Source organism: Gadus chalcogrammus, chromosome 13 (assembly GCF_026213295.1).
Source record: "Gadus chalcogrammus isolate NIFS_2021 chromosome 13, NIFS_Gcha_1.0, whole genome shotgun sequence".
NCBI classification, from domain to species: Eukaryota; Metazoa; Chordata; class Actinopteri; order Gadiformes; family Gadidae; genus Gadus; species Gadus chalcogrammus.
The window spans coordinates 18591519-18619319 of NC_079424.1; the positions used below are offsets into that span (position 1 = coordinate 18591519).

At 45.2% G+C, this 27801-nt stretch overlaps 2 protein-coding genes across 2 annotated transcripts; both read right to left on the reverse strand.

Annotated features, from left to right (window-relative positions):
* Window positions 1-5573: 5573 nt before the first annotated feature.
* On the reverse strand, window positions 5574-11807 carry mdm4 (MDM4 regulator of p53). The gene is made up of 11 exons (XM_056606207.1): window positions 11559-11807; window positions 11098-11176; window positions 10931-11005; window positions 10657-10790; window positions 10501-10550; window positions 9942-10006; window positions 8829-8925; window positions 8349-8509; window positions 8067-8261; window positions 7903-7971; window positions 5574-7784 (listed from the first exon to the last, which is right to left on the reverse strand). Exons 2-11 carry the CDS (start codon window positions 11158-11160, stop codon window positions 7212-7214), a joined length of 1482 nt encoding a protein of 493 aa, XP_056462182.1. The 5' UTR covers window positions 11161-11176; window positions 11559-11807; the 3' UTR covers window positions 5574-7211.
* A 259-nt stretch (window positions 11808-12066) lies between these two features.
* LOC130401850 (sortilin-like) lies at window positions 12067-27558 on the reverse strand. The gene is made up of 20 exons (XM_056605849.1): window positions 27062-27558; window positions 22514-22576; window positions 22009-22082; window positions 21760-21862; window positions 21395-21556; window positions 21171-21244; window positions 20388-20437; window positions 20146-20273; window positions 19903-20047; window positions 19167-19322; window positions 18489-18601; window positions 18152-18254; window positions 16762-16930; window positions 15508-15692; window positions 14922-15111; window positions 14525-14641; window positions 14226-14334; window positions 13985-14097; window positions 13554-13680; window positions 12067-13453 (listed from the first exon to the last, which is right to left on the reverse strand). Exons 1-20 carry the CDS (start codon window positions 27317-27319, stop codon window positions 13439-13441), a joined length of 2454 nt encoding a protein of 817 aa, XP_056461824.1. The 5' UTR covers window positions 27320-27558; the 3' UTR covers window positions 12067-13438.
* Between the last annotated feature and the right edge of the window lie 243 nt (window positions 27559-27801).

Below are 27801 nucleotides of genomic sequence, written 5' to 3' on the forward strand. Positions count from 1 at the left end.
AACGGCCCCCGACCCCCAACCCCCCCCCCCCCCCCCCCCCCCCCCCCCTCCGTGTCATTTAAAGCCATTGTCAGCAGAACCCAGGAGTCACTTTAGCATTCTAAATAATAACAGCGGAAAATAACATCAACAAAGGTTTATGGTTCGGGGTTTGTCCATGTGGACTATACTATGGGGATTTAGATTTTGTTTGGTTTATTTTTGTTTAGTTTAGCTTAGTGTAGTTTGGTTAACATAAGGTGAGTTGGTTCAGTCTATCTCAGTTCAGATTATAACAGTTAAATTAAGTTTAGTTTAGCACAGCACCATAGGAAACTGTTTGAATCCAAAACAACCTCAAAACAGAGTTAACAAATAAAAGGCTTAAAAGGAAGACAACAATTAAAGCTACAAGACAGCACAGTGATGAAAAGTTTAGTCCTAAATGTTAATGGTATTGTATGCTATCCAATAACAGCATTTGATGTCCTGACCATGTTTTAGATTATTTAAATGTAACGGCCGTTATGCTTTTTGCCTATTTATAACTATTTATTGTAAACATCGAAAGAGCAAGCAAGTAGGAACAATGGGATTTTCTTATGTGCTTTTTACCCAAGGTTAGCAGCATTTATTTTGGTCTGTGTGTACAGGGGTGGTGCCCTGTCACCAGCCCCGGCTTTCAGCCTCTCCGCAGTGACAAGCAGCAGAATAGTTCACAACAGCTGGGAGGGAATGATGCAGAACGGACGTTGACGCTGACTGTTACCAGTGGCTTGCCTCAACATGTTGGATGGGGGGGATTTATGGTGCGGAGGTCTGTTCAGGACCTGTTTGATACCAGATTAGAGGGATGGATGAGGCGTGCTGTCAGAGTCTCTGTATAGTCGATGCAGACCATGGTAGAGACTGATGAGGCTGAGCCTTTGTTAAAATAGGGCTTGTGTATCACAACGTATCATATCTCAATGACCGTTGTCCATTTGGGAAGCATAGAAGTGTTGGAATGTTAGTTATTGTGTTGTGGTCCTTATTTCTTAATGAATGGTGTAATGAGTTTTCATTATGGGCAAACATTGTTGTGTTTGAAACTGGGAGAGGTTTTAACAATACTGAAACAGTCTAACCCTAACCCTATGATGCATTGTGATGAATAAGCCCTATAAAGTGAAAAAAGTAAATAAAAACAGAAGAAGACAAAGTAACAAAATGAGGAATAAAATATAATTTTTTACATTTGCATAACAACATTTATGAACACAGACCACCATGCAGCCAGACCAGTGATGCAGGCTTATCTGTATTGGCCGCCTGACTGGGGTATCCAACATTTTACCCCAAAGTGCTATACATGATTGGCTCTCGATATATATTGAGCTTACAACTATAGTGTCGACTATAATAAATGATCACAGTCACCTGAAACTATTATGAAGATTGCTTTTCCTTCTGTGTGTTCCAAAGAAAGTTAGGATTCAATATACACGTCTAACGTATTTATCTACATCAAAACCATGACAGCTTTCAGGTTGTGCTGTATAGTGTGCTAAGGCAGGATACCAGTTTAATCCAGGCGCTTCTATCCTCAGTACACCCTAAAGCCTGTCCACCATGCTAATCGGTAGCGCTCTTTGCTCCCATTCATAACCGGCTCCGCTCGAAACAACACGTTTACCCTTATGACACGTTCATCTGACAGACACAGGTGAATAGTGAGCTTCTAGGGTCTGGCTCCTACACTACACCCCTATAACCCCCCTCCCCCCCACACACACACAGACACACCCCCGCCCCCTCCCTCCTCTATACAGATTCTGTTGAGTAATGGACCTTACATAAGCCCCTGTGTCGCGTCATGTGACGGATGGGTAAAGGTGATGCGACACTATCGCCCCCCCCCCCCCCCCCCCCCCCCTCACTAGAATTCTCCAATTCATCCCTTCAGAATGAAATGAAGACCACCACCCCCACCCACACCTGTGATTACAGAGGTCCCACTGGGCCCCGTACGGAAAGCCATCTAAGTCAGGGAGAAACAGTAGTTCTTGCCTCCTCACTGGGGGCTTTTATCGTCGAGTAATCCCCTACAACAAACAGAACGGCCAGCATGCGCATACGCAGCTGTCGCAGTCTTAGTGCAAGTGGTGTCAAGTTAAATCACAAGAATGGGCTGAGCCCCGGAGCCCGGCACTGCCCTTCCCTGGGTTGGCATCTCCAGCCCTGGATCTGCATTTATACTCCTACCACCTACGCACGTACCCAACAGAAATGCACTTTTTTATTAAGGGCTTCTTTAGGCCACGTGTCAAGCGTTTTGGAGGCATTTCAGATAATTTGCCAGGGCAATTTCACCAAATGGTTGCTAAGCAATATTACAACAATATTGAATGATGGCAATAAAACAATTTAGATCAACTTGCGGAGTAAATCTCAATTATCTTTTATTTTACGGGTGTGTTTAGCCCATTAAACCCTTCATCCCATTTTCAAGGGCAATCAAAAAATTAAGGAAAGAATGCCCGGAGCCCCTGTTCATTTCTGACCACATGGTTTCCAAAATTTTTACCCCAAAGTGCTTTACATGATTGCCTCAATATAAGACTTTATTGTGTTGAAGTGTAGACTATAATGAATGATCACAGTTCCCGGTGATCAATATCGCATCGCTCCCCTATGAAAGATGATTTACTCCAGACAAAGCTATTGCACAATCAACCTCCATTTCCCCCTGAATTCTCAGGCCAAAAAACGCAACCACACAGAAGAAACACACTGACGCTACTTGGAAACGAGGGACTTCGGAGTGCATCAGTGGTGTATTAATCAAAATCCTAAAAAGGAGGATTGCCAATTAGCACTGAGACATTACCACAGTGTCAACCCGCAATCAACATAGCATATCTGGGAGGCCTAGTGGTGAACCCTGTCCGGGCCGGCGGACGCTCGCTGGGACAGAATTCTTCCTGAGGGTGTTAAGTGTTATAGCCCCGCGGAGCGATGTTGTGAGATTGGAGCGCAGGGCTGCACAGAGAACTATGTCTGACCCAGATGCCAAGCCAGCTCCGCTCTGCCTGGTCCCCTCTGAGGGCCAGACAGGGCCCCGGTCCTGGGCCTGACCGCAGCCTCTCTGGCGGCGCTGCCTTGACCCTGTTTACTTGGTGGAGTCGCCTCCCCCACCCTTCCCCTTTAAACATTACTCATGTCTACCTTGTCTAATAATTCCACTTTTGTATTTTCTTTGTCCGCCACTCTTAACCCCATCTTTGTTTATCTCCGGCTTCAGTGACCTCCTCCTGTGTCAGTGGAGGGGCACATATAGTCACCTTGTTTCTTGAGCGGACAAATAGTCTGACACACACAGTGGAAAAGTGTGTGTGTGTGTGTGTGTGTATGTGTGTGTGTGTGTGTGTGTGGGTGTAGGTGTGTGTGTGTGTGTATGTGTGTATGTATCAGCGTGTGTGTGTGTGCATGTGTGTATCAGCGTGTGTGCGTTTGTGTGTGTGTGTGCGTGTGTGTGGATGTGTGTGTGTAGGTGTGTGTGTGTGTGTGTATCAGCGTGTGTGTGTGTGTATGTGTGTATCAGCGTGTGTGTGTGTGTATGTGTGTATCAGCGTGTGTGCGTGTGTGTGTGCGTGTGTGTGTGTGTGTGTGTGTGTGTGTGTGTGTGTGTGTGTGTGTGTGTGTGTGTGTGTGTGTGTGTGTGTGTGTGTGTGTGTGTGTGTGTGTGTGTGTGTGTGTGTGTGTGTGTGTAGGTGAGGGGAAAGATCCTAGCCGTAAAGATAGAGTTACATGTCTAGCGAGACGCGACCAAGGAAGAGTCACAGAGGGTAAAGAGGCTGGGGCTCACTTTTCGGCAGGCATGCAGACGGTCCGTCCAAGAGGGGAAAAGTCACAGATACCGTGCGTGCTTGCGCGACCCATTCCGACCGCTCCCCCCACACCACCAGCAGCTTGCAATTGCAGGATGAGGTGGCAATAATTCCTCCATAATGGTCTGATAGCACCGAGATAAGGAGAGATCCTGACCCTCCTGTGAACTTATTCCACAAAGCCCGATCTGCGGTGGAGCATCCCACAAATAGCAGAATCATAAAAGATATTAACGTTTAGAATGTCCTCCGACAAGAATTAGAACAATGTGAGCCACCGAAACCTCACGGCCTAACTATTTATTTTCTTTTTTCTCCTTCAGGAAGTGTTGCTTACGCATACAGAGAATGCATTCATGTTATTCTGGGATGTTGGGCTGGAGGTAGTAGTGTCACCATGGAAACATGTAGATCCCCCTTCTCAACCACTCCCTAGGTCATGCCATTCTAATGACTGCTATGAGTGCCATGTTGCCCGGGCAGTTATGTCGTCCCGGTTGGTAAGCCCACATGTTCCACTATCCCCCGCCCCCCCCCCCCCCACGGTGTGGGTGCCAGACTCCGTCCACCAAGAGCAGAGCACCCCATTCTTGAAGTGAATAAGCCACATGTTCCGGATGGTTCTTAGATATATGGAATAGTATAGTGAAGAGCGTCAGACACATATTAGTGTCCCCGGAATTCCCTCTGCCTTGAAGCAAGGTGATGGAAAGCACTTGTAGGAGAACGTGAAGAACTCTCACCAAGATTCATGGAACATATTTAGCATGGCCTCAATGGGGGCTGCTTAACGAGGCTCCTCTTCTGTCCCCGCCTTTTCACTTTGGTATTTCGATTGGCGCCTTCGTTTCTGTAAAGCAATTTGGGAATCAGGTTTATGAAGATTCAATATTTATTGGATCAAATGGAGATAGGTCAAATCTGGGTTTGAATGACTGAATAACCAATTACTTGTATTCAATAATACAACTTATGAGAGTATATGATATCATATGTATTTTCTGTTCTGCTGTCCTGTCTCCAAGGACAAAAGCGATATACTTTGTAGCACAATTTCCTCTATTTAACTTATTTCTATTGGCTGGATGAAAGGAACCTTTTTGATGGCAGATTTTATACTTAAAAAAAATAAAAATAGCAGGCAGAATATTTAGTGGAAGACCGATCTGCAAGGTGACATAAATATAACTAAATGTCTGACCACTGTGACAGTACTTGTGTTGGCTTGTAAACCTATGAGGGTTTGGCACTTTGTTTGCATGACACAATTATTAAATGTATATGCATATAGTATAATATAATAGAGTATATATAAAGGTTATGAAACAGGTACATATCACCCACTCACATTCCCCTTTATTTTATTGAGTTAGCATGTTAGTCAGTTAAAGTACATTCCATCATCTTTAATAGAGCTGTAGTTCATCACTTGCTTCTTATTTCCAGAGGTATGTCTGATCATAAAAGACGTAATAAAGGTTGTTAGAAATGTTGAAAAAGGAGAAGGCGACGCGAGTGGTAAACTCAGAATAGACCAGGATTTACTTGTTTGGAATTTGATGGACAGGGAGTCACATAGGGGACTTCCCCAAAAAACAACCCCTCGAGAGGCAACTTTCCACCGCGGCAGATTAATTATAGCAGGTCCTGATTGGCCCTGACAGGTCATCCGCCATAGAGAAGGCAGTGTGATTGCAGCCGCGTAGCAGTGAAAGAGCAACACGGAGGAGCGTCCCAGCAGTGAGAGGAGTGACGAGGCAGAAGAGAGAGAAGGGCAGGTGTGAGGGCAGCGCTGTCGCTAGGGAGAGGAAATGACAGCTGGTCAGTCTTACAAAGACTTATTATTTAGCCCAGACAGTCCATAAACGTTTTTGTTTGTAAGAATATTTTTTCGGAATTGACACTTTATTTATCAAAATAAGACTTACAGTGGAAAACAAGTTACAAACCTTATGCAATCAATCGTCTACAAAAAGACGATTGATTAATTGTTTATACCAAAGTATATATTGTTCTGATTATCACAGGTCAAAGCAGTGGAATCATTTATTGGAGGTCATTTTATTTGAAGATTATTATTTTTATATTTTTCTTGAAGAGGTTAACATTTTTTATTCAATATAATAGATAAATTCAATGTATTCTTTCTGTATTTCCAGCGGATTGCTAATATAACTAATCAAACCACACTGCGTGCTTAGTTTCTATACATAGCCTCCTCGCCCCCTGCTGGCAGCAGGGTTCATGGCACTGGAAGGACTATGCAGCAAATAAAATATCCATATCCTTTGGGCTAAGCAAAACTAATTCAGCAATAAGCCTTCACGCAAGATCTTGGGAACCACACACGCACACACACACACAGAAAAAAACAAGTTACATGGCAGTGTAACGCATAAACCCTCTCAGACCTTACTAGCTATTGAAATGTCCTTTCAGGTCAATCCAGAGAAAGTATTCTTCTTCAGCTTCCAATGAGCCATCATTGTGTTCATTGATCTTTCCCGTCTCATGGCTCAACTGAACAAGTGCAGTGCACCATCAGGGCACGGCCTCTCATTTCCAAGTTGCAGGTGTACTTCTCAAGGATTGTAGCACCCTTGTAAATAACTTAAATTACAATTAATAATTTGCCATAGCTACAGAAGAAAGGTGGAGAATCCCTTCTCGTATATGAGAGATGGCACATCGTACTGGTCGTTGGCTAGCTTACAATGTCACCCTTTATGAGAACAATACAGCATATAAATACTTCAATTGTAGTCCCAAACAGATTCACTTCAACTGTTGAAATTGTTACAATTAGGAACAGAAAACAGGACTTTAAATCACCAAACTTGATATAGTCCACTCACATATTAATAAAACAGGACATAAAATAAATGTACTTTGAGGCCGGGTTTTGTTTGTAAGGTACTCTGAACGTCGGAAACAAAAGCAAGGTAAAAAATATGAGATTTATTAGACCTCCATCCAAATAGTGTCAATCTAAAGCAGACAGGGAATAGATCTTAATCCCATAAGGAAAGGGGTTGGGAGGGCCTGAAAGAGAAACCAGTGTTGAACCAACGAAGGAACGACTGGTATAAACATCTAATAAACACAACCGTCCACATTGTGGACATGCAATAAATTAAATAAATACCTCATTGTATACCTCCTTTTAACTGAATGCAGCAGAGAACATTGGCCTTCTTGAGAAAAAAATTAAAGTTGAGGTCAAATAAAAGACGATGGCACCCATGAGCGAACTTCCCATCCAAGTGCTAGGTGTTTTGTTAAGCGTGCGTGTTGGAAACTTTTACCCATAAAATAAGTAATTGTTATGACATGGGGGGGGGGGAGAATAGGGGTTACATTCAATTATATTACAAATATCTTGATCACCCTCTGGATGATTTTCCCGCAGCCAGGGCAGGGGGCGTGGGACTTGTGCAGCCTCTTGGCACAGGTATAGCAGGTGATGAGGTGGGCGGTGCGTCCGTGAATGATGTTACCGTTGCGCGGTCGCACCTGACACAGCTGGCAGGGCTCCAGGAGGGCCTCGGGCCTCACCTCCACTTCCATCTCCATGCCCACGCTCTCCTGGCTCTCGCCCCCCGACACGGCCTCCTCCTTGGTCAGGCCGAACGCCAGGGGGCCCTTGCCCAGGGCCGAGCCCAGGGTGGGGAGCGACCGGTCGGGCCTGCAGTGGGAGGGCAGGACGACCGGGTCCGATACCGTGCGGCTGCAGTCGGGCACGTCCAGCCCTGCGTCGCTGTCGTCCTCCTCGTCCGGGGAGCCGAACGAGCCGCGGGACGGGATGTCGGGCACCGAGAGGGCGTGGGCGAGCAGGGGCACGTCCTTGTACCAGTCCTTGCGGAGGGCCCAGCAGCGGACGCAGTACCTCTGGAGAGGGGTGTTGTACTTCTTGCACTCAGTGCACTGCCAGGCGTCCTGGGAGGGCGGAGCGCGGCACAAGAGCGTCAACAAGAGAGCGCGGCGCACTTCTCCAACCGAGAGACGCGTTTGACACAGAAATGAGAGCGGGGACTATGAGGGAGGAAACACAGACCTGCGTGGAGACGTCCGTGTCCGTGTCGTCGCTCAGACACTGGGAGTCCTCGTCGGGCTCCTCCTGGATCTACCCCCGACCAAACAAATTCAGCAAGAGGTTATAGAAGAACACACCCTGCTCCCCCCCCGCTAATCAGACGACCAACGAGGCCAGCGACCTACCTCTCCGTCGGCCTTGTCCTCCTTCCCTCCTCCCGTGCCCTCCGCCTCCAGGCAGGCCTCGCCCTCGCCCTCGCCGCGGCCGCCGGCCTCCAGCGCCGCCTCCTTCATCTCCACGCTCACCCCCTCGCCCTCGCCCTCCTCCAGGAACCACAGGTCGTCGCCGGTGGCGTCCGACACGGCCGCCGTGTCCCGCTCCTGCTCGGCGGACAGCGGACCCCTCAAGTCACGGCAGCGGTGCACGCTCCCGCCGCACCGCCGGCCTTCATGTTACAATATGCTTACTCGGTTAGTGACGATGTCCGTGGAACCGTTACTCCTGCGGCTGTGGTTGCTGCCGACATTGCCCAGGAACCACCATGGCAGACCAGAGAGGTCCCACTCGTCCAGAGTAACGTCTAATTTGGGCCGTTTGCAGGCTGACCGTGGCAGGCCATCTAGTGAGTCTGTTGGGAAACCAAACAACTGTTAAACGTTGCAAAATAGAAAAAAGGCCCGTTCAATCGTCTTGCTCGGATCTCAGACCTCGACAAACATCCCGATATCACTTGGAATAACCCAACCTTACTGTGGGGTTTGTGTGCGGATGATGGCTGGTATAAGCAGCCTCACCTGGCCCGGGTCAGACTCTGGGGCTGGTTGAGGATGCACACCGGTTTACATTGAGCGAACAATGAGCACAGGCTGAACCAGCCATGGCCACACACTCAGTGAGATCTCCCACATAGCAGGATGGATTGTGGCAACAGACGTTGCTACCGTTACCTTGGTCACACTCCCGGGGTCGTCTCTGGGAGGGGGTCGGCAGGAGGGGCCTTTCCCTGCCGGGCTCCAGTCCTGCGACGGCCCCCACCCCACCCGTCTACGTTGGACAGAGGAGAACATCAAGCATTAGAGAACAGAGCGGTAACTGGGCAAAGGGGGGCCCACAGCTCCATCACCAGAGGGGGGCGGGATGGGAAACTGGATTGGTTGGGATGGGGGACGGGTAGGCGGGGGTAGGGGTATAACCAGACCTCCTTGGTTCTAAACAATGGCCTGGGCAGGTGGGTTAGTACAATGTTGTAGACGGGGTGAAAGCTAAAGGATTTGGGAAAGGAAGGAACTTAATTTGGTTTAATAAAAGATTTATAGATGCCAGATTGCTTAATACTACACTTCAGAAATAATCGACCTACATCCAATTTTTTTATAAAGATATTTGATAATTGGTTGTAGGAGGGTTTTGGAAGCCTTTTTATGTGGGACATAAATCACTAAAGGGATTATATTGTTACCATTGAGAACCAATGCCTGTTGCACAGGCTGCATCAAAGCTCTTCACGGCTAATGCCGAGTGGCCTTTAACAAGTTATTAATGTGCAGTCAGGCGAGTTAGGGGCGGAGGGGTTTGGGAGAGCTGGGGTAGGAGGACAAAAGAGGAGGATACCGAGTATCCTGGGGGCCTGCCCCTGGATCACGAGCTGTGTTTTCCCCAACGGTTCCGGTGCAGAGAAGAGATCTCTGTGACAGACAGAGAGAGTGACTCTGCCCCCCCATCCACTGGTTGGAGCTGGTGCGTCACACAAGAGTGTGGGCAACGCGGCCAGACCAGTGCCACGGATGGGGTCGTACAGAGACGGTGCCACTCTGTACAATATGCACACCAATGAAGACAGCAGCCAAGGCCCGCCGCCCCACTGCACACAAGTCAACAGCAACCGAGGGAACTTTAGTTTGACCGCGTTGAGGGACCACCGAAGTCAAAGATGTCACACACACGGTGGACAAAGACTAACTGGAGCCAAAACCAGTGCTGATGTGAGCCGGAGTTGTGTGTGGTGGGGTGACAGGACGGAGGGGTTTCTGTTTCTTCCGAGCACCATGCTTCTGTTTTACCTGACCGCGATCCTCCACTCCGCTCTCAACACACTCACGGCCCAAAGAAAGATTCTCAGCAGCGTCTGCATTTCAAATGAGACACAGTAACAGAAAGAGCAAACCATCCCACCCTTAACATTACTACTTTTGGTTTAAACCCAGTCAGACACCAATCACTCAGCCATTGTCTGCCGTCGGCCGTTCCAGGCTCAGCAGAAATAGAAGAAAAATAGATGCTGTCATCAGCCAAAATGAACGGATGCACTGTTGTACACACAACAAACAGAAAAGTCTAACAGAGGAAATTGGTGATGAAGAAACATTTACTTCCTGTTTCTGTAAAACAAGTTCATCATTATAGGTAAATATATATCCCAATACTGATGTTGTATTTAAGTCACTCAAACAAAAAGGGGAAAAGGTAGAACAGAATTAATATGAATCAGAATAGCACCATGAATGAACAAAATACAGTAATGTTATACAACGCATGACAGAACATGACGAATATGTTCCCTCCAATGTTCTACAAAAAAAAAACATGCCATACATTAAAATGTATAAATAAAGCACTTACTGCTAGCCCCAACCACCACCAAGTGCTTCTTCAGCATTTCATACACCGGGCTGTAATCGAAAAACGATGCACCATTTTAAAATAGAGAAAATGCACATTTAAACAAGGCAATGCATAACTGAATTAGGCCATTGTGTGGGGTTAACCTGTATTTACCTTGGATTTTTGACTGAGAAGCTATCCACTTCAAGCAGTTCCCCAAGTGGGTCATCCTGACAGTGCACAATGTGCTGTCTCTGCTTGTCATACAGCTGCCTCCCCATGATGTATTGTCCCAGGTAATGCATCACCTATAGACAAAAAAAAAAATGTATTGTATAAAACCACGTTTGGAAAAGGGGCAAAATGTTAGTGTTGCTGCAACACTACTGCAAGTGAAACATGTCCAATGCGAGATGTAGTATTTTAATCCTTATTTATAACAACCAACCTCTTTAAGGGTAAATACATTTTCCTGGGCTCCAGCAACACGCAGGATTTGCAGGAGAGGCGCTTTTGGCTGGACCTTAAATAGTAAACCTTTCTTTTAGCAATGATTGCACATTTGTTAAAGTACAGTTAAAGACAATAAGAACGTCATTAAATTCGGATTCTTACCGGACTCCCCTCTCCAGGTAGTGTTCTGCATGAGCTCAGGGGCTGGGGTGATAAAGAGCTCATATTAAACCAGCCGAACCTGAAATACAGAAAGGAACATTCAGTTATAACGTATTGTTCCAGAGCCGTAATATTAGCCTGGGCCACATATGCATGCATAGCATCATGCTCATTTGGACTTATCCGCGCTTATTCCTATATAACTGTCCCCTGGCGGCGTGGTTGAAAGGATGTTGGGGTTAAGCAATCGTTGTCTTCTGTAACGTTATTTATGTTCATGGAATAATTATGAATAATCCTTAACAGCGTAAAATCATTTACTGCGATGAATGTCCTGTAGGGCTTGAACGTAGAATAAGGCATTTGTTCGTACACTTTATCTAAGTTCTCACTAATGTACACACAAGTTTTAGCAGGTGGCCAAACAATCATGATGCTGGTGGCGATGCGCGTTAACTCACCCATTACGAAACACGCTAACTGAGCTAACCAGCTAATCCAACAACAAAAAGCAAATCACTTATATTAGCTAACCTTCGTGGACAGACATCACGCCTAACTTTATTGGATATTACATTATTGCTCGCGTTGTGTTGCTCTGGTTGGCCAGAGAAACAATTATTGACTATGAAAGCGCAGATACTACTGAACATGTAGCATCAAGCAGGCTCGAGAAGATTCAAAATGATGACGGATACTCAAGTTCCGCGTACTAGTCCAGACCTGTCCCAAGGAAAGTATGGCGCCGCCTACTGGTGAACAAACTCAAGTACACGAAGATCACTATAGTCACGTAGTTCAGTCTAATATATTTTCGTGGCTTGATGTATAAAATTAACCTTTCCGGACATATCTCAATATCTGTTATCAGAACTGATATATACACTACTGATAACATCACATATAAAGCCTAGAACCAGAAATGTAAATCAAATGCAAAACAAAGAGTCTGTACAGCAGAGTGTGATAACAGTGTAGCCAGTTTTATTTGCCTTTAGTCAAACAGAAACACGCGTACATATAAATGATGGTATATTTTCTAAATATAAGAATATTGTTAAATGTCTTTACTATGGAATAATAATGGGGATTTTTTTTCTCATATTCACAGAAATGCAAGATTGATGCAATAACAAATGGAAGTCAAATGTGTTGGCACAAACAGTTAAACGACAATTAAATTAAAAGAAGGTGGAAACATCAATTTGCTTTTTCACAGATCTGTAGTTACAGTGCAAACTTAAATCCTAAAAATGACATGTTCTGTATGTAAATAACTAACCAATTGCTTGGACATATGCTAACTTACTGTTGTAAGTTAGTCTAAATGTCCTAGGTTTGGCCTTTACATGAGAAAATGTTGTTACCATAGCTTATGTATTGCTGTAATATTGCCTTGACTTGAAATAGAATGTGTCTAATGTGAGAAAAGTTCTGACACTGATAATGTTACTGTATCTGCACCTGTGGTCAGACAAATAGTTAGCAAACTATTTTTTATTGTTTTTCAAGTAGAGTTGTTTTCTTATTTTCTTTATGATATTGGCACAAAGGACAAGTGTTTTGTTTAAACAATTATATTTAACATTAGACAAACAATCAAAGTGCTTTGGTAATAATTCAAGTCTCATATCCACCACGCAAACAAAGAAATATTTAATCATGAAGTCAACTTATTTTTTCGGTTACAGCCTAAATCGTCATAACAAGATTGTCCCTTTCAGCCTTCAACTTGTCAGCCTTCACCAACAGCATCAATGACTGAAGCAACATCATTCAATTGTGTCTGTTCTATTCTATGCTACAATTAATGACTGCACTGAAGAGCTGGAAAAACTTGTGTGGACATCCCAGTTCCAGGGTCAACGTTGGCATATCGTTCATCAGGAGTGACCCCAAAAATACTGACATGACTTCCACACCCCCCCCCCCCTCCCCCACCTCAGGGCCGTGAGAGAAAAGAAGATTTTAGCGACAGACCAAACAATACCAAACACTGTTTCTCCAAGGCCACCATAGTTCTCTTTGACATCTGCACATTGTTGGCTACTCCCTTTATCTGCACATGGTTGGCTACTCCCTCTATCTGCACATGGTTGGCTACTCCCTTTATCTGCACATGGTTGGCTACTCCCTTTATCTGCACCTGGTGGGCTACTTCCTCTGTCACAGGAAACAGAAATGCGCTCTCTATCCACCAGAGGTACTAGATATTTCGAACACACTCAGAAATAGAGTTTATTGGCAGCAGGCAAAGAGGGGTAGCTGTGTCTTGAAGATGCTACTTTAATCACATGTTTGAAGATCCTTTGATGAAAAGTCCTTTTGATACGTCCACGCCTTATTCTAACAGGTCCTGTAACGGCACACAGAACATATGTATGAAAATAGGATCACCGTCATATATGCCTCAATAAGGTTCAATAGTAAGACACTGAAGACATGGGATGGGCTACCTGATCTGAATCATCATGGTAATGTGTCTTCCCAGATTCCATTGTGTGAGCATCCAGATGTTCCGCTTCCTCTAACCCATTGGCCTCTGCATGTTCCCTCATCACAGAGTACCGGTGCACAAGGAACCTTGATGGTTCAAATATAGCAAAAGGACACAAGTGTAAGAGGTAAGTGTGTGTGTGTGTGTGTGTGTGTGTGTGTGTGTGTGTGTGTGTGTGTGTGTGTGTGTGTGTGTGTGTGTGTGTGTGTGTGTGTGTGTGTGTGTGTGTGTGTGTGTGCATTTGCATAAATGTAATTCAGGGCAGAATGAATATGATATATTTTTTAATTGTCTTACAATTTATTTTGGGATATTTGGATGTATGATTAAACAAATTACAGCCGTTCGCAATAATATAATTGCAGAGGTTAAGGCCTTTCCTGAACTGACCTCCCTCCACAGACGTATTTCTTCACCAGCCAGACGCCCGTGGCAGCGCTAGTCAGTAGGAGAACGAGGACCACCATCACGATCACAGCAGTGTTTGACACGCTGACCTTGAGCTGAAGACACAAGGTGATAACAGTGCAGGAAGAGAGCGATGCTTAAAAACATGCCAACGGGTGGGGGACGGAGAGAAGGTACATTGGAGGAATGTACAGCATGTGTGTATTTAGACAGCAGGACTGACCAGGGATTCGGGCTCGAGACTGCTGCTGGTGCACCTCTTGCTCAGGTCTGTCTCCTCCCTGTGCGGTTGGAATCCCCCCTCACACTGGTCTCCGGGAATCCTCCGGTAGCTGAACGATTAAAGGGATTGGAAGAGACGTGAGCCGGGACGAAAGGCAAGGGCCAGGCAATGAATAAACGACGGAAAAAGAGTTTCAAAAGGCACAGCATGAACACAGAATTGGCCCAAACGCTGATCAGAGCAAAAGGAAAGGAGACGAGTTGAGTGGGTCAAATTGAAGAGCCACGAGCCACGCTCACCCGGAGGTGAGGAGCTGCTCCGTGGTCCCGTTCAGACAGTACTGCAGCGGGTGGCCCTTCATCTCCTCCTGCTCCACACACTCCCCACTGGGCTCTGACCGGTAGTAGCCAAAGTCACTGCAGGGAGAACACCGGTGACCACCTGAATACAAGCTGCCTGATACCAAGTTCATTTTTGTGGATGGCTGATGTGTGATCGAAAAAGGCTTATTATTCTACTCGCTAATGGGAAATTGAAGAGTAATTGAATAAAAGTGTTTGTACTTCTTCTAATACATTGCCTCTCACATGATGGGTATTGAATAGTAGCTGCTGTCTATAAACTGGTTATACCGCGTATGTACGACACACATAACACAGTAGGAGCAGATCACATTGAGTTTTAACGAGGTTATACCAGTGATAGTCGTCCATGGTGCAGGGGCAGGGGGTGGGCTGCTTGGCGACGGCGTAGCCCCTGCCGTTCCAGCACACTGAGTCCTTCTTGAGCCGCTGGTATTGCTCCTTGTAGCCAAGCATGCAGCCGTTGCCGGGGTCGCTGAGGTCAGCAGAGTGGGCCAGCCACTTCACGTAGTCCTCATCACCACCTGCACATGTAAGCGCGCACATGCGCAGGCACACACACACACACACACACACACACACACACACACACACACACACACACACACACACACACACACACACACACACACACACACACACACACACACACATACACACACATACACACACACACACACACACACACACACACACACAAACACAGATGCATGCACGCAGACACGGATTTGAACACATGTGTGACAAAAAACTAGGTCATGCCATGAATTTTTCAGTTGTACGGATCTGTATGTCAACATTCTACTAGTAGCCACTATATCTATATTTGTTTTGCGTTGCTGTACTTTTATGTTATTCTTCTGGAATGAATAAAGAGTGACACCAGATATGCATGGAATCTCCCCCCACCACATACTCACAGTCTCTGTGGAGCAGCTTTCCAAAGTCTATGGTGATCACCTCCCACTTGCTGAAGTCGGTCCTGTAGCCCCAGAGGCTGACGTTCATGGAGCGAGAGCCGGGCTCGCTGTCCATCCCGCTGAAGTGGAGCGGGTCGCTGGTGAAGTTGTACACGTGCCAGCACTGACCCTCATCTGTTGAGAACCTGCGGAGGACAAGGACAGGAAGTATAGGGATTTTCTCGGGACTGGGAAAGTGACGCCGTAGATTATGTGGATCGCTGCAGTATGCTCGGTGACTTGAGTGTGTACTTCGTGTACGTGGTTGTGGTTTTGATTGCACACAATTTTCGTTCCAATTCCAAACTGGTTTTCGTCAGAAGCATTCCACTGAATCAGCCCTTCTCAGAGTCTCCACAGACACAATGAGGTCCGGTGATGATGGTAGATACTCTGTTTTGGGGCTGCTGGATCGTAGTGTAGCTTTGGATACTGTAGATTACAGCATCCTGACTGGAAGGCTTAGGTATTGGGTGGGTGTCTCAGGGAGCGCCCTCAACTGTCTCTCAGATCTCAGATCTTTTTCTGTGTTGCTTGATCCCTACATGTCTGAAACTGATGCTCTTTCCTGTCACCTGGCTCATGATTCTGTCTTTGGTCCTATATTAACTGCCTTGCATATGCCTTACGTCATATTGCAATCAAATTTAAATGTATCTCATATCACTGCACCACTGATGATATCCAGCTGTCTCTTTAAAGAGCCAGTGACTGTTTCAGATGGAATCCAAACACTACATGATATAAAAAATGGGTTTTGGACTTTATGATACTTTTTTAGTACCGTCGTCATGTAACTGTTATTAGCGTTATAATAAGCGATGTTGTATATAAAATAATTCGCTCTTCAGACGGAGCTTCATCATCTACCCACACTGTGGCGTTATACAATAATTATACAATAAAGCTAACCTATCTTGCGTACACCATAGAACTGCTGAGGAACATTAATATGTTGACGGTCAAATAAAAGATTATGATGAATAATGAAAAAGTGGTTTTGGGTTCACTGGCTCTTTAAAATCTGATCAGTCTGACACACTGACCGTTTTGCACGGTCATCTATTTAAGTTATCTACTTAACTTAAATTAAGATAAAATGTATAAAATAAAATTTGACTTAAGTCCCTGCAGTGGTACACTGTGCATTTGATAAATAACAACCTATTGACTTTGTGTTTATATGGGGCTGACAAAACCAAAGGGTCCGCTCACTTGATCTGGCGGATCGGTAGGTTGGAGTGCTCCAGGGCCACCAGCAGGCCCCCAGAGTCCAGGATGGCATAGTGGTGGGGGCCCCTGAGGGCCAGCAGCCAGGAGTAGCCTCCGTCGTCCGACACGTACACGTCAGGGGAGAGCACTGACACTGAGTCCCCCATGCTGCCTGGAGCCAGAAAAGCATGAGGGGACGAGGATCAGGGACAAGTACTAAAGCACCAATGAATGAATGAATGAAGCAGTTACACTTGATGTCATGTGTGTTCTTCAAATTCAAATACATTGTCTGTGTCAGTAGTCACGTTTCCATCTAAAAGGTGAAGCGAATCTTTTGAAAGTTCGCAAAAAATAAATTCGAATTAGGTGCGTTTCCATCAAGTGGTCGGAGCGGAAAACGACACACATTCAGGGCTTGTCGTATCCTTTTGATAACATGATCTCTCTTAGGTCATGATATATAGTGGAATTGCGTTGTTGTTTTCCATCTAAAATAGCTGTAATGATTTTTTCTTCAATGAGAGCAAGGAAAAGTTTAACCTCTTCAGCGGTCCTATTATTCACATTGGCCATCTGTTCCATGGACGTATTTAAAGGATACATTGTACATATTTATAATTCGAAATTCTTCGCAGCCTTTATAACACACAGATACTAGTCTAGGGTCTGAAATCGGAAAGACGTTGTCAGTCCTGTATGTTCAATGTTTGCTACGTCACAGTTGTTTCGAAATCTGTGTTTTCATCTCCCATTTTGCGCATTTACTCTCTTTCGCATAAGTCAAAAACCACCTCAAGCGAGCGGAAAAAACCTTAGCGAATTAGAGCATTTTTATGCACATTTTGGTGTTTCCATCACCGTTTACTGATTTGTTATTTCAAAATTCGCATAGAATCAGGGGGATGGAAACGTAGCTAGCGTCAATGTTTGAATATGTCTGTGTGTTTATGGCTCTACCAATTTGTGTGTGTGTGTGTGTGTGTGTGTGTGTGTGTGTGTGTGTGTGTGTGTGTGTGTGTGTGTGTGTGTGTGTGTGTGTGTGTGTGTGTGTGTGTGTGTGTGTGTGTGTGTGTGTGTGTGTGTGTGTGTGTGAGCTCGGGGCATTAAGATGAATTTATAATGGCCCTTGGGATGACAAAATAAAGTAAAATATTATATTCTTCCCTTTTCAAAACTTGAAAAGCAGCTCCATATTTTATTTTCCTTATTGTCATTGATTATTGGTCTGTCAAGCAACGTAGAAAAAGTAAGGTATTTCCCAACGATTCATAAAATGGCCCTGGAAATTATCCAAAATTCCCCAAAATGTATTACCATGGGGGCAAAATGCCTTCCAAGGTATGTACATGATTTGTCCAAGCGTGTGTTTGTGTGTGTGTATATGACCTACCATGAGCCAGGATGAGGCCCACAGCGTTGGGCTGTGAGAGAGGCAGCATGGGAACATTCATCTTGAGCGTGGTGCTGTAGGAGGCGTGGATGTGTAGTCTGCACTGTAAAGACACACAGACTTGTTGCAGTACACCTTCTGACACCATTCACCTCATGTATTGAAAAGGGCCTGCACCATTCAACCATTGCAAATTAGCAATCCCAATGTGTGTATGTGTGTGTGTGTGTGTGTGTGTGTGTGTGTGTGTGTGTGTGTGTGTGTGTGTGTGTGTGTGTGTGTGTGTGTGTGTGTGTGTGTGTGTGTGTGTGTGTGTGTGTGTGTGTGTGTGTCTCACTCTCTCAGGCTTATTCGCAGCAGTTTGCATGTCACAGTGGCCGTTCTGAGGCGAGCGCAGAGCTTGCCACTTGGCTCCCTGGTCGAAGGTGATCACTGTCTCCACTGTGTTCTCTGTGATCAGGTAACATCAGACAAACATCGTCGTACAGTTACAGACGCTCCAAGTATAAAGCCAACATGTACGTCTCAATAATAAATAATCTCTGTGAAAAATGGACAACTGCAAAGAAAGAAAGATATAAATTATGGACAGGGTATTCAAGTGGCAAATGTGTTTTGACTCCCAGCAGAAATGGATCTGTGTTTGTCATATCTACATCTAACATCTATAAAAATTCACTTTAAGTTGCTTCCGTGTCTGCTAAATACCTAATACCTAAGTACCTAAGTAATTAGTGACAAAATATATCAATAAACCACTGTTGAATGGCCAACATCATCATCTAATTGAATCATGTTTACGAAGTTTATGCGCCTGTATGTGTGTGTGTTTGTATGTGTGTGTGTGTGTGTGTGTGTGTGTGTGTGTGTGTGTGTGTGTGTGTGTGTGTGTGTGTGTGTGTGTGTGTGTGTGTGTGTCTGTGTGTGTGTGTGTGTGTGTGTGTGTGTGTGTGTGTGTGTGTGTGTGTGTGTGTGTGTGTGTGTGTGTGTGAGTGTGTGTGTCACATGGTCCCACCCTGTGTGAGCACGCTGGTCATGTAGACTCCCCGGAGGGAAGAGATGACTGTGAAGTCGGTGTCACTGCCCGTGGAGGTGTAGAGATGGCGCTCCAGAGACTTGGAGAACACGGTGCCTCGGTCGTCCGACACGTAGACGGTCCCCACCCCGGAGTCTTCCCCCCCCCAGGACACAAAGTACAGAACACATTGGAAGGGGACTGGTATCCATTTAGGTGCTTTATACTACCACATTCCCGCTCCCTCTCCCATCATGGGTATGTAAGAACCAATTAGAAGGGCAGGAAGTGTTTGTCCCACAGAACACTGTCCCTGGAACCACACCTGATTTACATTAGATCCCCACTTTACATCAGAAAGCGGGTATTTTAAACACTTGTTCCAGCTGTTTGGTTTTACCAGCACCCAGAGCATCAACAGAACTTGTGAAAACCGCTATTAAAGTTTGTGACCCCCACTGTTGGATTAAATTGCAGCACATTAAACTTGACATGTTGATCCCTTTGGGCATTTTCCTTGTATCTTGATGAATCCATTTTTATTCTCTTTCATCTGTCATATATTTATCCATGTTTCTCCTCACCGGGTCTCCCACTGTTTATGAGTTTTTATGTTTGTACATTAGGCCTCATTGTTACAGAATCCTGGGACTAAATTGAGCTCTCTGTTTGAATAAAGGTGACATAAGACACACATAAAAACTGCGATCTGCAACCAATCTGCAAAGAGTCTGACCTCCGGGGTCGTCGACGTGCATGAAGACCATGTCCTGATTGGCTGTCAGGATGGAGTAGAACTGCTCATGGTTGACCACAGGAAGCTGCGCCATATTCCAGACGTCTCCTCCGTCCATTGACACGTGGATCATGCGCTCGGTGCCCTGTTACACATACACATGCACATAAACACACACATGTATAACCTCACCAACACACACACACACGCACATATAGTTATATATATACGTTATACACATACCAAACCAGTCATGATGGAAGCGAACACAAAGCGCCCTCCTAGCACAAAGGAGAAGACCCGCGTGGCGATGGTCTGGAAACTTCTCCCGTTGTCTCTGCTCCTCTTCAACTCCAGCATTCCTTTATCGTCTGTGAAACACAAGTCCAGGCACTGCATGCATTAAGGCTGTTTTACATCACTCTGTTCTATTCCCTCTATTATGCAGCTCGTTCCCAGTGAGTGCAGCACAATGGTTAACTCACTGCATGAGCCGTCACGGTTTGTCGTTAGGTAGATGCTGTTCTGCGTACCCCTGTCGATGGAGAGAAGAGAAGAATGATGAAAAAGTGATGAAACACAAATGAAAATGAACAAATGAAACAAAGGAAAAACAAACATGCATCGGCTTTTAACATTAAGATCCGGTCATGGGTTGTGTAACTGGTCGTTAAGACACTGTGGCTGTGGTGGGCTGTTAAGTGAGGCCTTCACTGCCCTAATTATCCATCCTGACGCCACCGCTATTGTGAAATAGCACATGGAAGTATTTTTCCCCATGATAATGATTTTGGTGGTTGACAAATGTGGGACCAACAGGGGCATGCGACAAGTCATGATTCACCCTGACAGAAAGCGTCTCTCTCTTTAATGCTCTCCGTTTTGTTGGAGGTACATAAGGGACAGCTGTGGTGAACAAAGGCCTATCACAATGTTCCCACAGAAGGGCAGCGCTGACAGCCACAGTATGACACCACACACACAGCCTTGACTGAACTCGGCTTCCTCCGTGGAGCAAGAGTCAGTCAAGAGCAGAAAAAACTGGCTCGGAGAAAAGGGAGAAAGGCAAAAATAGAAAAGGATGTTTTCAAAAGACAAATTGGAAATTGCTAATCTAATATTCCTGAATGTTCGATTATTTAATAGACGAAGAACTATTTCAACCACCAGCTTTAAAAAATCCATTCCTCAATTGTTGACACTGAACAATAATATTTTATAAAGTTAAAATAGCGAGTGGCATCATTCAAATTAAACAAAGTTCTTACCATCTGACCAGACAAACACTATCATGGATTTTACTCCAGGTGGCGCCAAAGTCCTCAGACAGCCACAGGTCCAACTGGTTGAGAGGGATAACGTCTTAGTAACTCTTTACAAATACTTGAATGCTCAAATGTATGGCAAATTATTTCTTATTGAAAAACTCTGCCAAAACATCGTCCTAACTTCCAACACATACGATAAAAATGAGAATGACACAATGACATACTGTCATACTGAGTGTGAGGAGAATGTTGCAGTCGGCTGGGTTGTACAGCATTTGGATGAGGGGCAAGAACGGCAGGTCGGACGCAGTGAAACTCAGACCGTAGTCCCGGGAACGAAACACACGAGTGCCGCCGACTTCTGACCGATCACCGGTCAGTATGACCTGGAAACAAACAGATATCAGAGATAAAGGACCACTGAATACCATAGCTTTTCAGAACTCTGAAGACAACCATAAGTAAAAGCATGCAACACGATGTATGGTGGTGCAGACACAAGCAAACAATGACAAAATAAGTATTTCATTGTATTTAATGTGATGGGCTCTAAAGTATGCAAACACATAGCTCCTAGGGATTGGTTAACCTTGCCGGAGTGATCGGGGCTGATGCCTATGCCAAACTCAGCCTGGACAAAGGTGTGGTCAATCAGGTGGGTCACGTCCTTGAATGTCTTCCCATAGTCTTCACTGACACAGAGACAAAGTCAGAGGAGTTATTGGGTTAGTTGCTTGGTTTTTGTTATCGTTACTAAGGCTGGCTGAATGCTGAATGTCAATTTCCTGTGGACCACCCAGCCTCTATTCTCCGGAGGGGGCCGGGTGTCTCCTCTCACCTTCTGTAGAGGCTGGACTGACCGAACTGCATCATAAACATCGGCACCTGAAACGTGGTCAGGACCAACAGCACCTGTGTGGGGACAAAGACCGGCTATTAAACCATTATGCACAAACTCATTCAGCACAAGCATTCTGAGAGTACTCCTCCAAGCATATCATCCAAATTGGAACAACTACAAAAAAACAAGTGTTGCGTGACCAAGATTCTACGAAATCAAATGGACAGCCTGCAGCGCAGCTGCATAATATGCGGTTCAAATGGAGCTAGGTAGCTCGTTCCACCATCGAGGAATGCACACATGAAAAGAGTCTGGGCTGCGGATGAGTTCCACATATTGCCAGGCGCCGTTCGTTAGTGGAACTCTGACAGGGACATCTGACAGGACAGGATGAGAGAGGCGATGTGTGTGGGGCCAGAGACTGCCCTGAACGCCAAAGGTTGATGCAGGCAGCCGCATGGAGCTGTAGTCCCGGTAGGTTTAATGATATGGAAGGACTCACTCCCACGCCATCTCCCACCCAGGCCAGCGATAGGGAGCCCATGCTCCGCACGTTGAAGGTGAACTGCAGGGAGGAAAAGGTTTTCATGTGAGAGGTCGAAACTTGGTATATAAGTGGTGGTGAGGGTAGAATTGTCCACATAAATCGTAAACCTTCAGTTGTTTATGAGAGTTTACCTTGGAAGCTAAAGTGTCATGTGACGCTGTTTGATTTCCGTTAGCTAGGATAAGTTGTAAAAATTGATGAGTACTGGCTTCTCACACACAAATAAACACAACCATCAACAACATGGAGGGCCAACCTGGTCTGGAGGCAAAACTGTGTGCGCCAGGTTACATGAACAACACAAAACACAGACAAACACACACACACACACACACACACATACACACACACACACACACACACACACAATCACTTTTCACACTGTCTTTTCAATGTCGGCCAACACAAAGAGCAAAAAGAAGAGAAAGGTTTTCCAAAGTAAGTTGGCCATTTGGATGCACTCTGTGTGTGTGACCTACATTCCTGACTGACTGACAAAGCTACAGCCAGAGAACAAGTCCATTACTGATGCCCTTAGAGCCCCCCACCCCATACCCTGCACTCTCCATGTTTCTCTCTCTTTCTCTCAGGCTCTCTCTCTCACACACACACACACACACACACACACACACACACACACACACACACACACACACACACACACACACACACACACACACACACACACACACACACACACAAACACACACACACACACACACACACACACACACACACACACACACACACACATACACACACACACACACAAGCACAGATGCATACACCCCGATTCACAATATTTTCAAGATTTACAAAGCATGGAAAGGAGATTAACTGGGGAAAAGCATGTAGCGAGCCAGCCTAGCCTAGCTCGAAGAAGTCCTTTCGCATTTGCTATTGATTTTTAAAAAACCTGAAAGTTCATCTGCAGCAACCCACTAAGGACTACCGTATAACCAGTGGTCAGATACAAACAAAACAGTCCCTTAGACATGCACAATGAGCTTGAGAAAGTGCCTGGACATTGGAACAGCGAATTTGGCTGCAGCCCGACATCAGTTTTATTTGTGCGGAGAGCGAGAGCGAAAGAGAGAGAGAGAGAGAGAGAGAGAGAGAGAGAGAGAGAGAGAGAGAGAGAGAGAGAGAGAGAGAGAGAGAGAGAGAGAGATTGGGAGACAGGGAGACAGAGAGAGAGGTTTACAAGGTGAGGACCAGTCTGGACCGCTCTGCAAAACTTCAGGAGTCTGCCACGTCTGCCCGCAGGAAGAGAAAGAGAAGAAAGCTCCTGCTTGAAGAGGTCCAGTGGAAACGGCCAGCGCTCCTGCCAAGTTTGTGAACACACCATTTCCATCACTCTCTCACATGAACCTGTTTATCACACCATCCATTACCTAATGTCTTCCTTCAACTGCCAGGGTGGTGACTGCATTATTTGTTGAAATATCTTTTTAAATACAGGATGCAAACTGGGACGTCGGTAAATGTTGTGCTTAACATTAGGATGGTTTAAGTCACAAATCTGGATTTCCTTTTTTTTATATCACATTTTATTCTCCGAAACAGATGTACAACCTGCTTCGATCCGGCTAAGAAACCTAAAGCTAAGTGCCTGTTCGTTTATCTGTACGTTTCCTACCGTGTTTGGGTAAATGCTTTTCCTCCCTTTGGGAAAGGGAGGGAAAGCAACGGGTGGTCCAAATTTCAAAAGGCCAAATTCCCAATATTGCAAAGTTGACTAAATTACTGTGTTTGTTGAACCTCTGTATTAAATTGCAGGTAGGATTTTACATGGGGTTCAACAAGCTACCACAAACCCTAAAACTACACCTCACTGAATAAACCTTTTGTTATTAAAGTATGTATTAAAGTAAAACGTAACAATAAATATTGTTCTACAATGAGACAACGGGCAGAGCAGTGTGGTGTGCAAGGATTTTACCTTACTTTCATATAGCAATTGTTGTTAGAAAAGGGGAAAGGGGGTAACTTGTACAACATGTACAACCAAAGTACAACCTGACTTACAATTGCACTCTCTCGAGTTGGAATGCTGATCAAGACAGTTGATCAATTTGTCATTTGATCAGATCAATGGACTGACGTTGACGCCTATGTCCGACTCCAGACAGCAAGAGCATGGATCATTCTGAATGGAATCCTTAGGCAGCACAAGCTCACACTCTACTTAGTTTCTCTCTCTCTAACACAAACACACACACACACACACACACACACACACACACACACACACACACACACACACACACACACACACACACACACACACACACACACACACACACACACACACACACACACACAAAGTCCTATACACACATGTAGGTGGGAGTGAACTTTTGGAGCCGAGCCATGCGGTTTCTCACACATCGGAGGGGGACACAATGAGGCCCTTCTTCCAGCGGGCTTCAGGTAAAGGTCTTCCTGCTCCACCAATGTTTGCACAAATAAAAGATCAGAGGCGGGAGGTCAGCCTGCCAGCCTCTGATCCGGGGAGACGAGGCAGGGGCTGAGTTCAGGGAAGTTACGGTTGGCGGGAACCAACCGTATCTTGCGGGAACCAACCTCGTCCTTCAAGAGACTCTCTAGGAGCATCTATTTCTTTTACACTATTCAGTCAAAATTTGATGCAAGAAATTTTTATAGAATGAAAATGCAATCATCAGAATAAAAGCATCTTCAAATTGCACTGTGTGTGATCTATCTACCTGTACGTAAGAAATAAAAACAACTACAGCAACACACAAATGTCCCTTGGCTTCCTGTTACCTGGCCTCAAGTCTTTTACTTTTGCCATAGTAAAGGTCATAGTTTCCAAACCCCCCCCCCCCCCCCCACCACCTCCTTTGGTCGTTATGTCACCCCCCTTTACAAACCAACACCATGTGGAACATCACTCTCTGATGCTGTTCTTGGTGCACAGCTGCTGGCTACAGACCAGCTCAGATCCACGTTGAGGACAGAACGTGTTTTGGAGGAAAGCAGACAGAACAGAAAACAAGTGCACTTCCCTTTTTTTCTCTTTCCACCACATGTCTGTCTCCTCCCTAATGTGCAGCTACAAATGCAGTACAAAAAATATGTGACAAAAAAGCCGCCTAGGTAAGGATGATAAGTGTCTTGGAGTCTTATATGGACTCTATATTGGCTTCGAATTAGTTGTTTTGAATAATCATGTGCAGCTATAGCAGTGATATGGTGGACAACATTGAAATTCTAATCATCCGGAAAATGATAACAAGTGAGATGATATACTCTGCACACAAAGTATATATAGCATAGTCCTACCATGATACATGTAGTCTTACTTTAAGTTTCCAAATAATGCATTCAAGTGGGGCTGACCAACGGCTCTGATTAACACAGAGCAAGTCCAGGCTGGCACACTAGTTCCAGGGAGAGATGTGAGGAATGTTTATGGGGAAGTGTGGATCAAGGCCGACAAGAGTATAGCCCAAGGCTGCTTACTATTACCAAGCAGCATGGAGAATCGCTTCCACGGTCAGAAGTTGCTCCAGGTGTGGGTAGGGGTAGTCACAGTCAAAGATGCAACATCAGACTTTTCCTTGTTTTGTTACTGCCACACAGACTTGTTGCACAAACTCAAAGCACACACACACACACACACACACACACACACACACACACACACACACACACACACACACACACACACACACACACATCTTTTTAGAGAGAGAGAGAGAGAGAGAGAGAGAGAGAGAGAGAGAGAGAGAGAGAGAGAGAGAGAGAGAGAGAGAGAGAGAGAGAGAGAGAGAGAAAGAGAGAGAGAGAGAGAGAGAGAGAGAGAGAGAGAGAGAGAGAGAGATTCTTGGTGTCTAGGATATTATTCTTGAACATTCCTCTGGCTGCTTCTCCGAATAGAAGTCCGTTATAAAACACCCAGACTTGACTGGCTTATGCTTGCTGATACATGAAATATTATCATACCAAATGCTTCTGTGCCACGTGATAAGGGAGTTAATGTGTATAGAGTTGATTTAAACTTTTGCCAAATCAATCAACTGCATGTATAATTGTTTATTCCGTTGGACCACCATACTCCATAGGTAGGTCCTGTAGGTCTGTAATAAATAAATTATAATGCACAATCATTAAATTCATGTATTACCTATTTCTGTATGTCTACATCAATCAGGTTCCAATATATGCACGGGTATGATCGTTGTTACACCGTAATAGCTCATATCTCATAAACATTGACCTGAATGTGTTTTACATGGGGTCTAAACCACGTTATCTAAACCAACGTCTAGCCAAGTATGAAGGTGCACTCGAGTTCATCGGCATTCACTACTACCACCGTTACCGCTTCTTGAACACACGAACACACACACACGAGGGATGACGCGCGCACCCGCACGCACATGCGCACACGCTCACATGTCGGATGCCACAATTCTTAGCTTTTGCGATAAGATACACTTCAATATGACTACAGACAGATGTAGAAACACTTACAGTATGCGTGTTGTTTTTTATCGTAGACTCTATTCCAGATAAAGATGTGCATGTTAGCCCAGTCACTTCTGCGCTTCGTTTACTGTGTTTTGAATGTCCCAAGCTTGTTATGTTCCCACCACTGATAAGATCCCTCGGTCTTAAGTGTCTCAAACCCTTTCCCTGTATCCCGCCGGCGAGGTATTCTGCTTCTGGAAAATCCTTGGCAAGTAGTGGGAAAACCACCCCGAAAGCAAAAATGCAATATATAGAAAACATGTTTATAATGCTCTTCAACTTTTCACTCAAGATCTATGAGACTCATTTTTCTGACTCCAAACTTCGCTTCTCGCAACACATGCCCCCTCATTAGCATTCGCTATTTCAACTGCCCATTCACCAAAGCACAGGATTGGTTGACCATATTATAGTCTGCACTTTCATTGGACTTCTGGTCGACCCCTCCGCAAGTGGTCTTCCATCATGCACGCACACTGCAGAGCTGACCCGCCATCTAGTGGACATTGAATGATTGTCAACCAAGATTAAGTTTAACTGGAAATAGGACATTAGTTTTAAATCCAACACACTGATCAAGTTAGTTATATTTGTTATGGAAAACGTTAATGTGGTAATTTGATTCCAGTGTCAGAGCTCATTCGGTCACGGTCACCACTAATGCCTTGATGGATTGAGCATTCAGGGAAACTGATTGAAAACCGTGGGCTAGGTTACTGCATTTAAATGCAGGAATACGCAAA

What these genes read in the sequence shown, in the direction of transcription:
- LOC130401850 (XM_056605849.1), bottom strand. Translation starts at nt 27,319, where the DNA reads ATGTTTTCTATATATTGCATTTTTGCTTTCGGGGTGGTTTTCCCACTA. An exon ending in AGTGTTTGTCTGGTCAGATG is followed by an intron (nt 20,438 to 21,170) that starts GTAAGAACTTTG and finishes CTCCATCGACAG; the next exon opens with GGGTACGCAGAACAGCATCT. An exon ending in GTCTCGAGCCCGAATCCCTG is followed by an intron (nt 14,098 to 14,225) that starts GTCAGTCCTGCT and finishes TTGTGTCTTCAG; the next exon opens with CTCAAGGTCAGCGTGTCAAA.
- mdm4 (XM_056606207.1), bottom strand. Translation starts at nt 11,160, where the DNA reads ATGAGCTCTTTATCACCCCAGCCCCTGAGCTCATGCAGAACACTACCT. An exon ending in TACCTGGAGAGGGGAGTCCG is followed by an intron (nt 11,006 to 11,097) that starts GTAAGAATCCGA and finishes TTACTATTTAAG; the next exon opens with GTCCAGCCAAAAGCGCCTCT. An exon ending in GAGTGGAGGATCGCGGTCAG is followed by an intron (nt 8,926 to 9,941) that starts GTAAAACAGAAG and finishes TGTCCAACGTAG; the next exon opens with ACGGGTGGGGTGGGGGCCGT.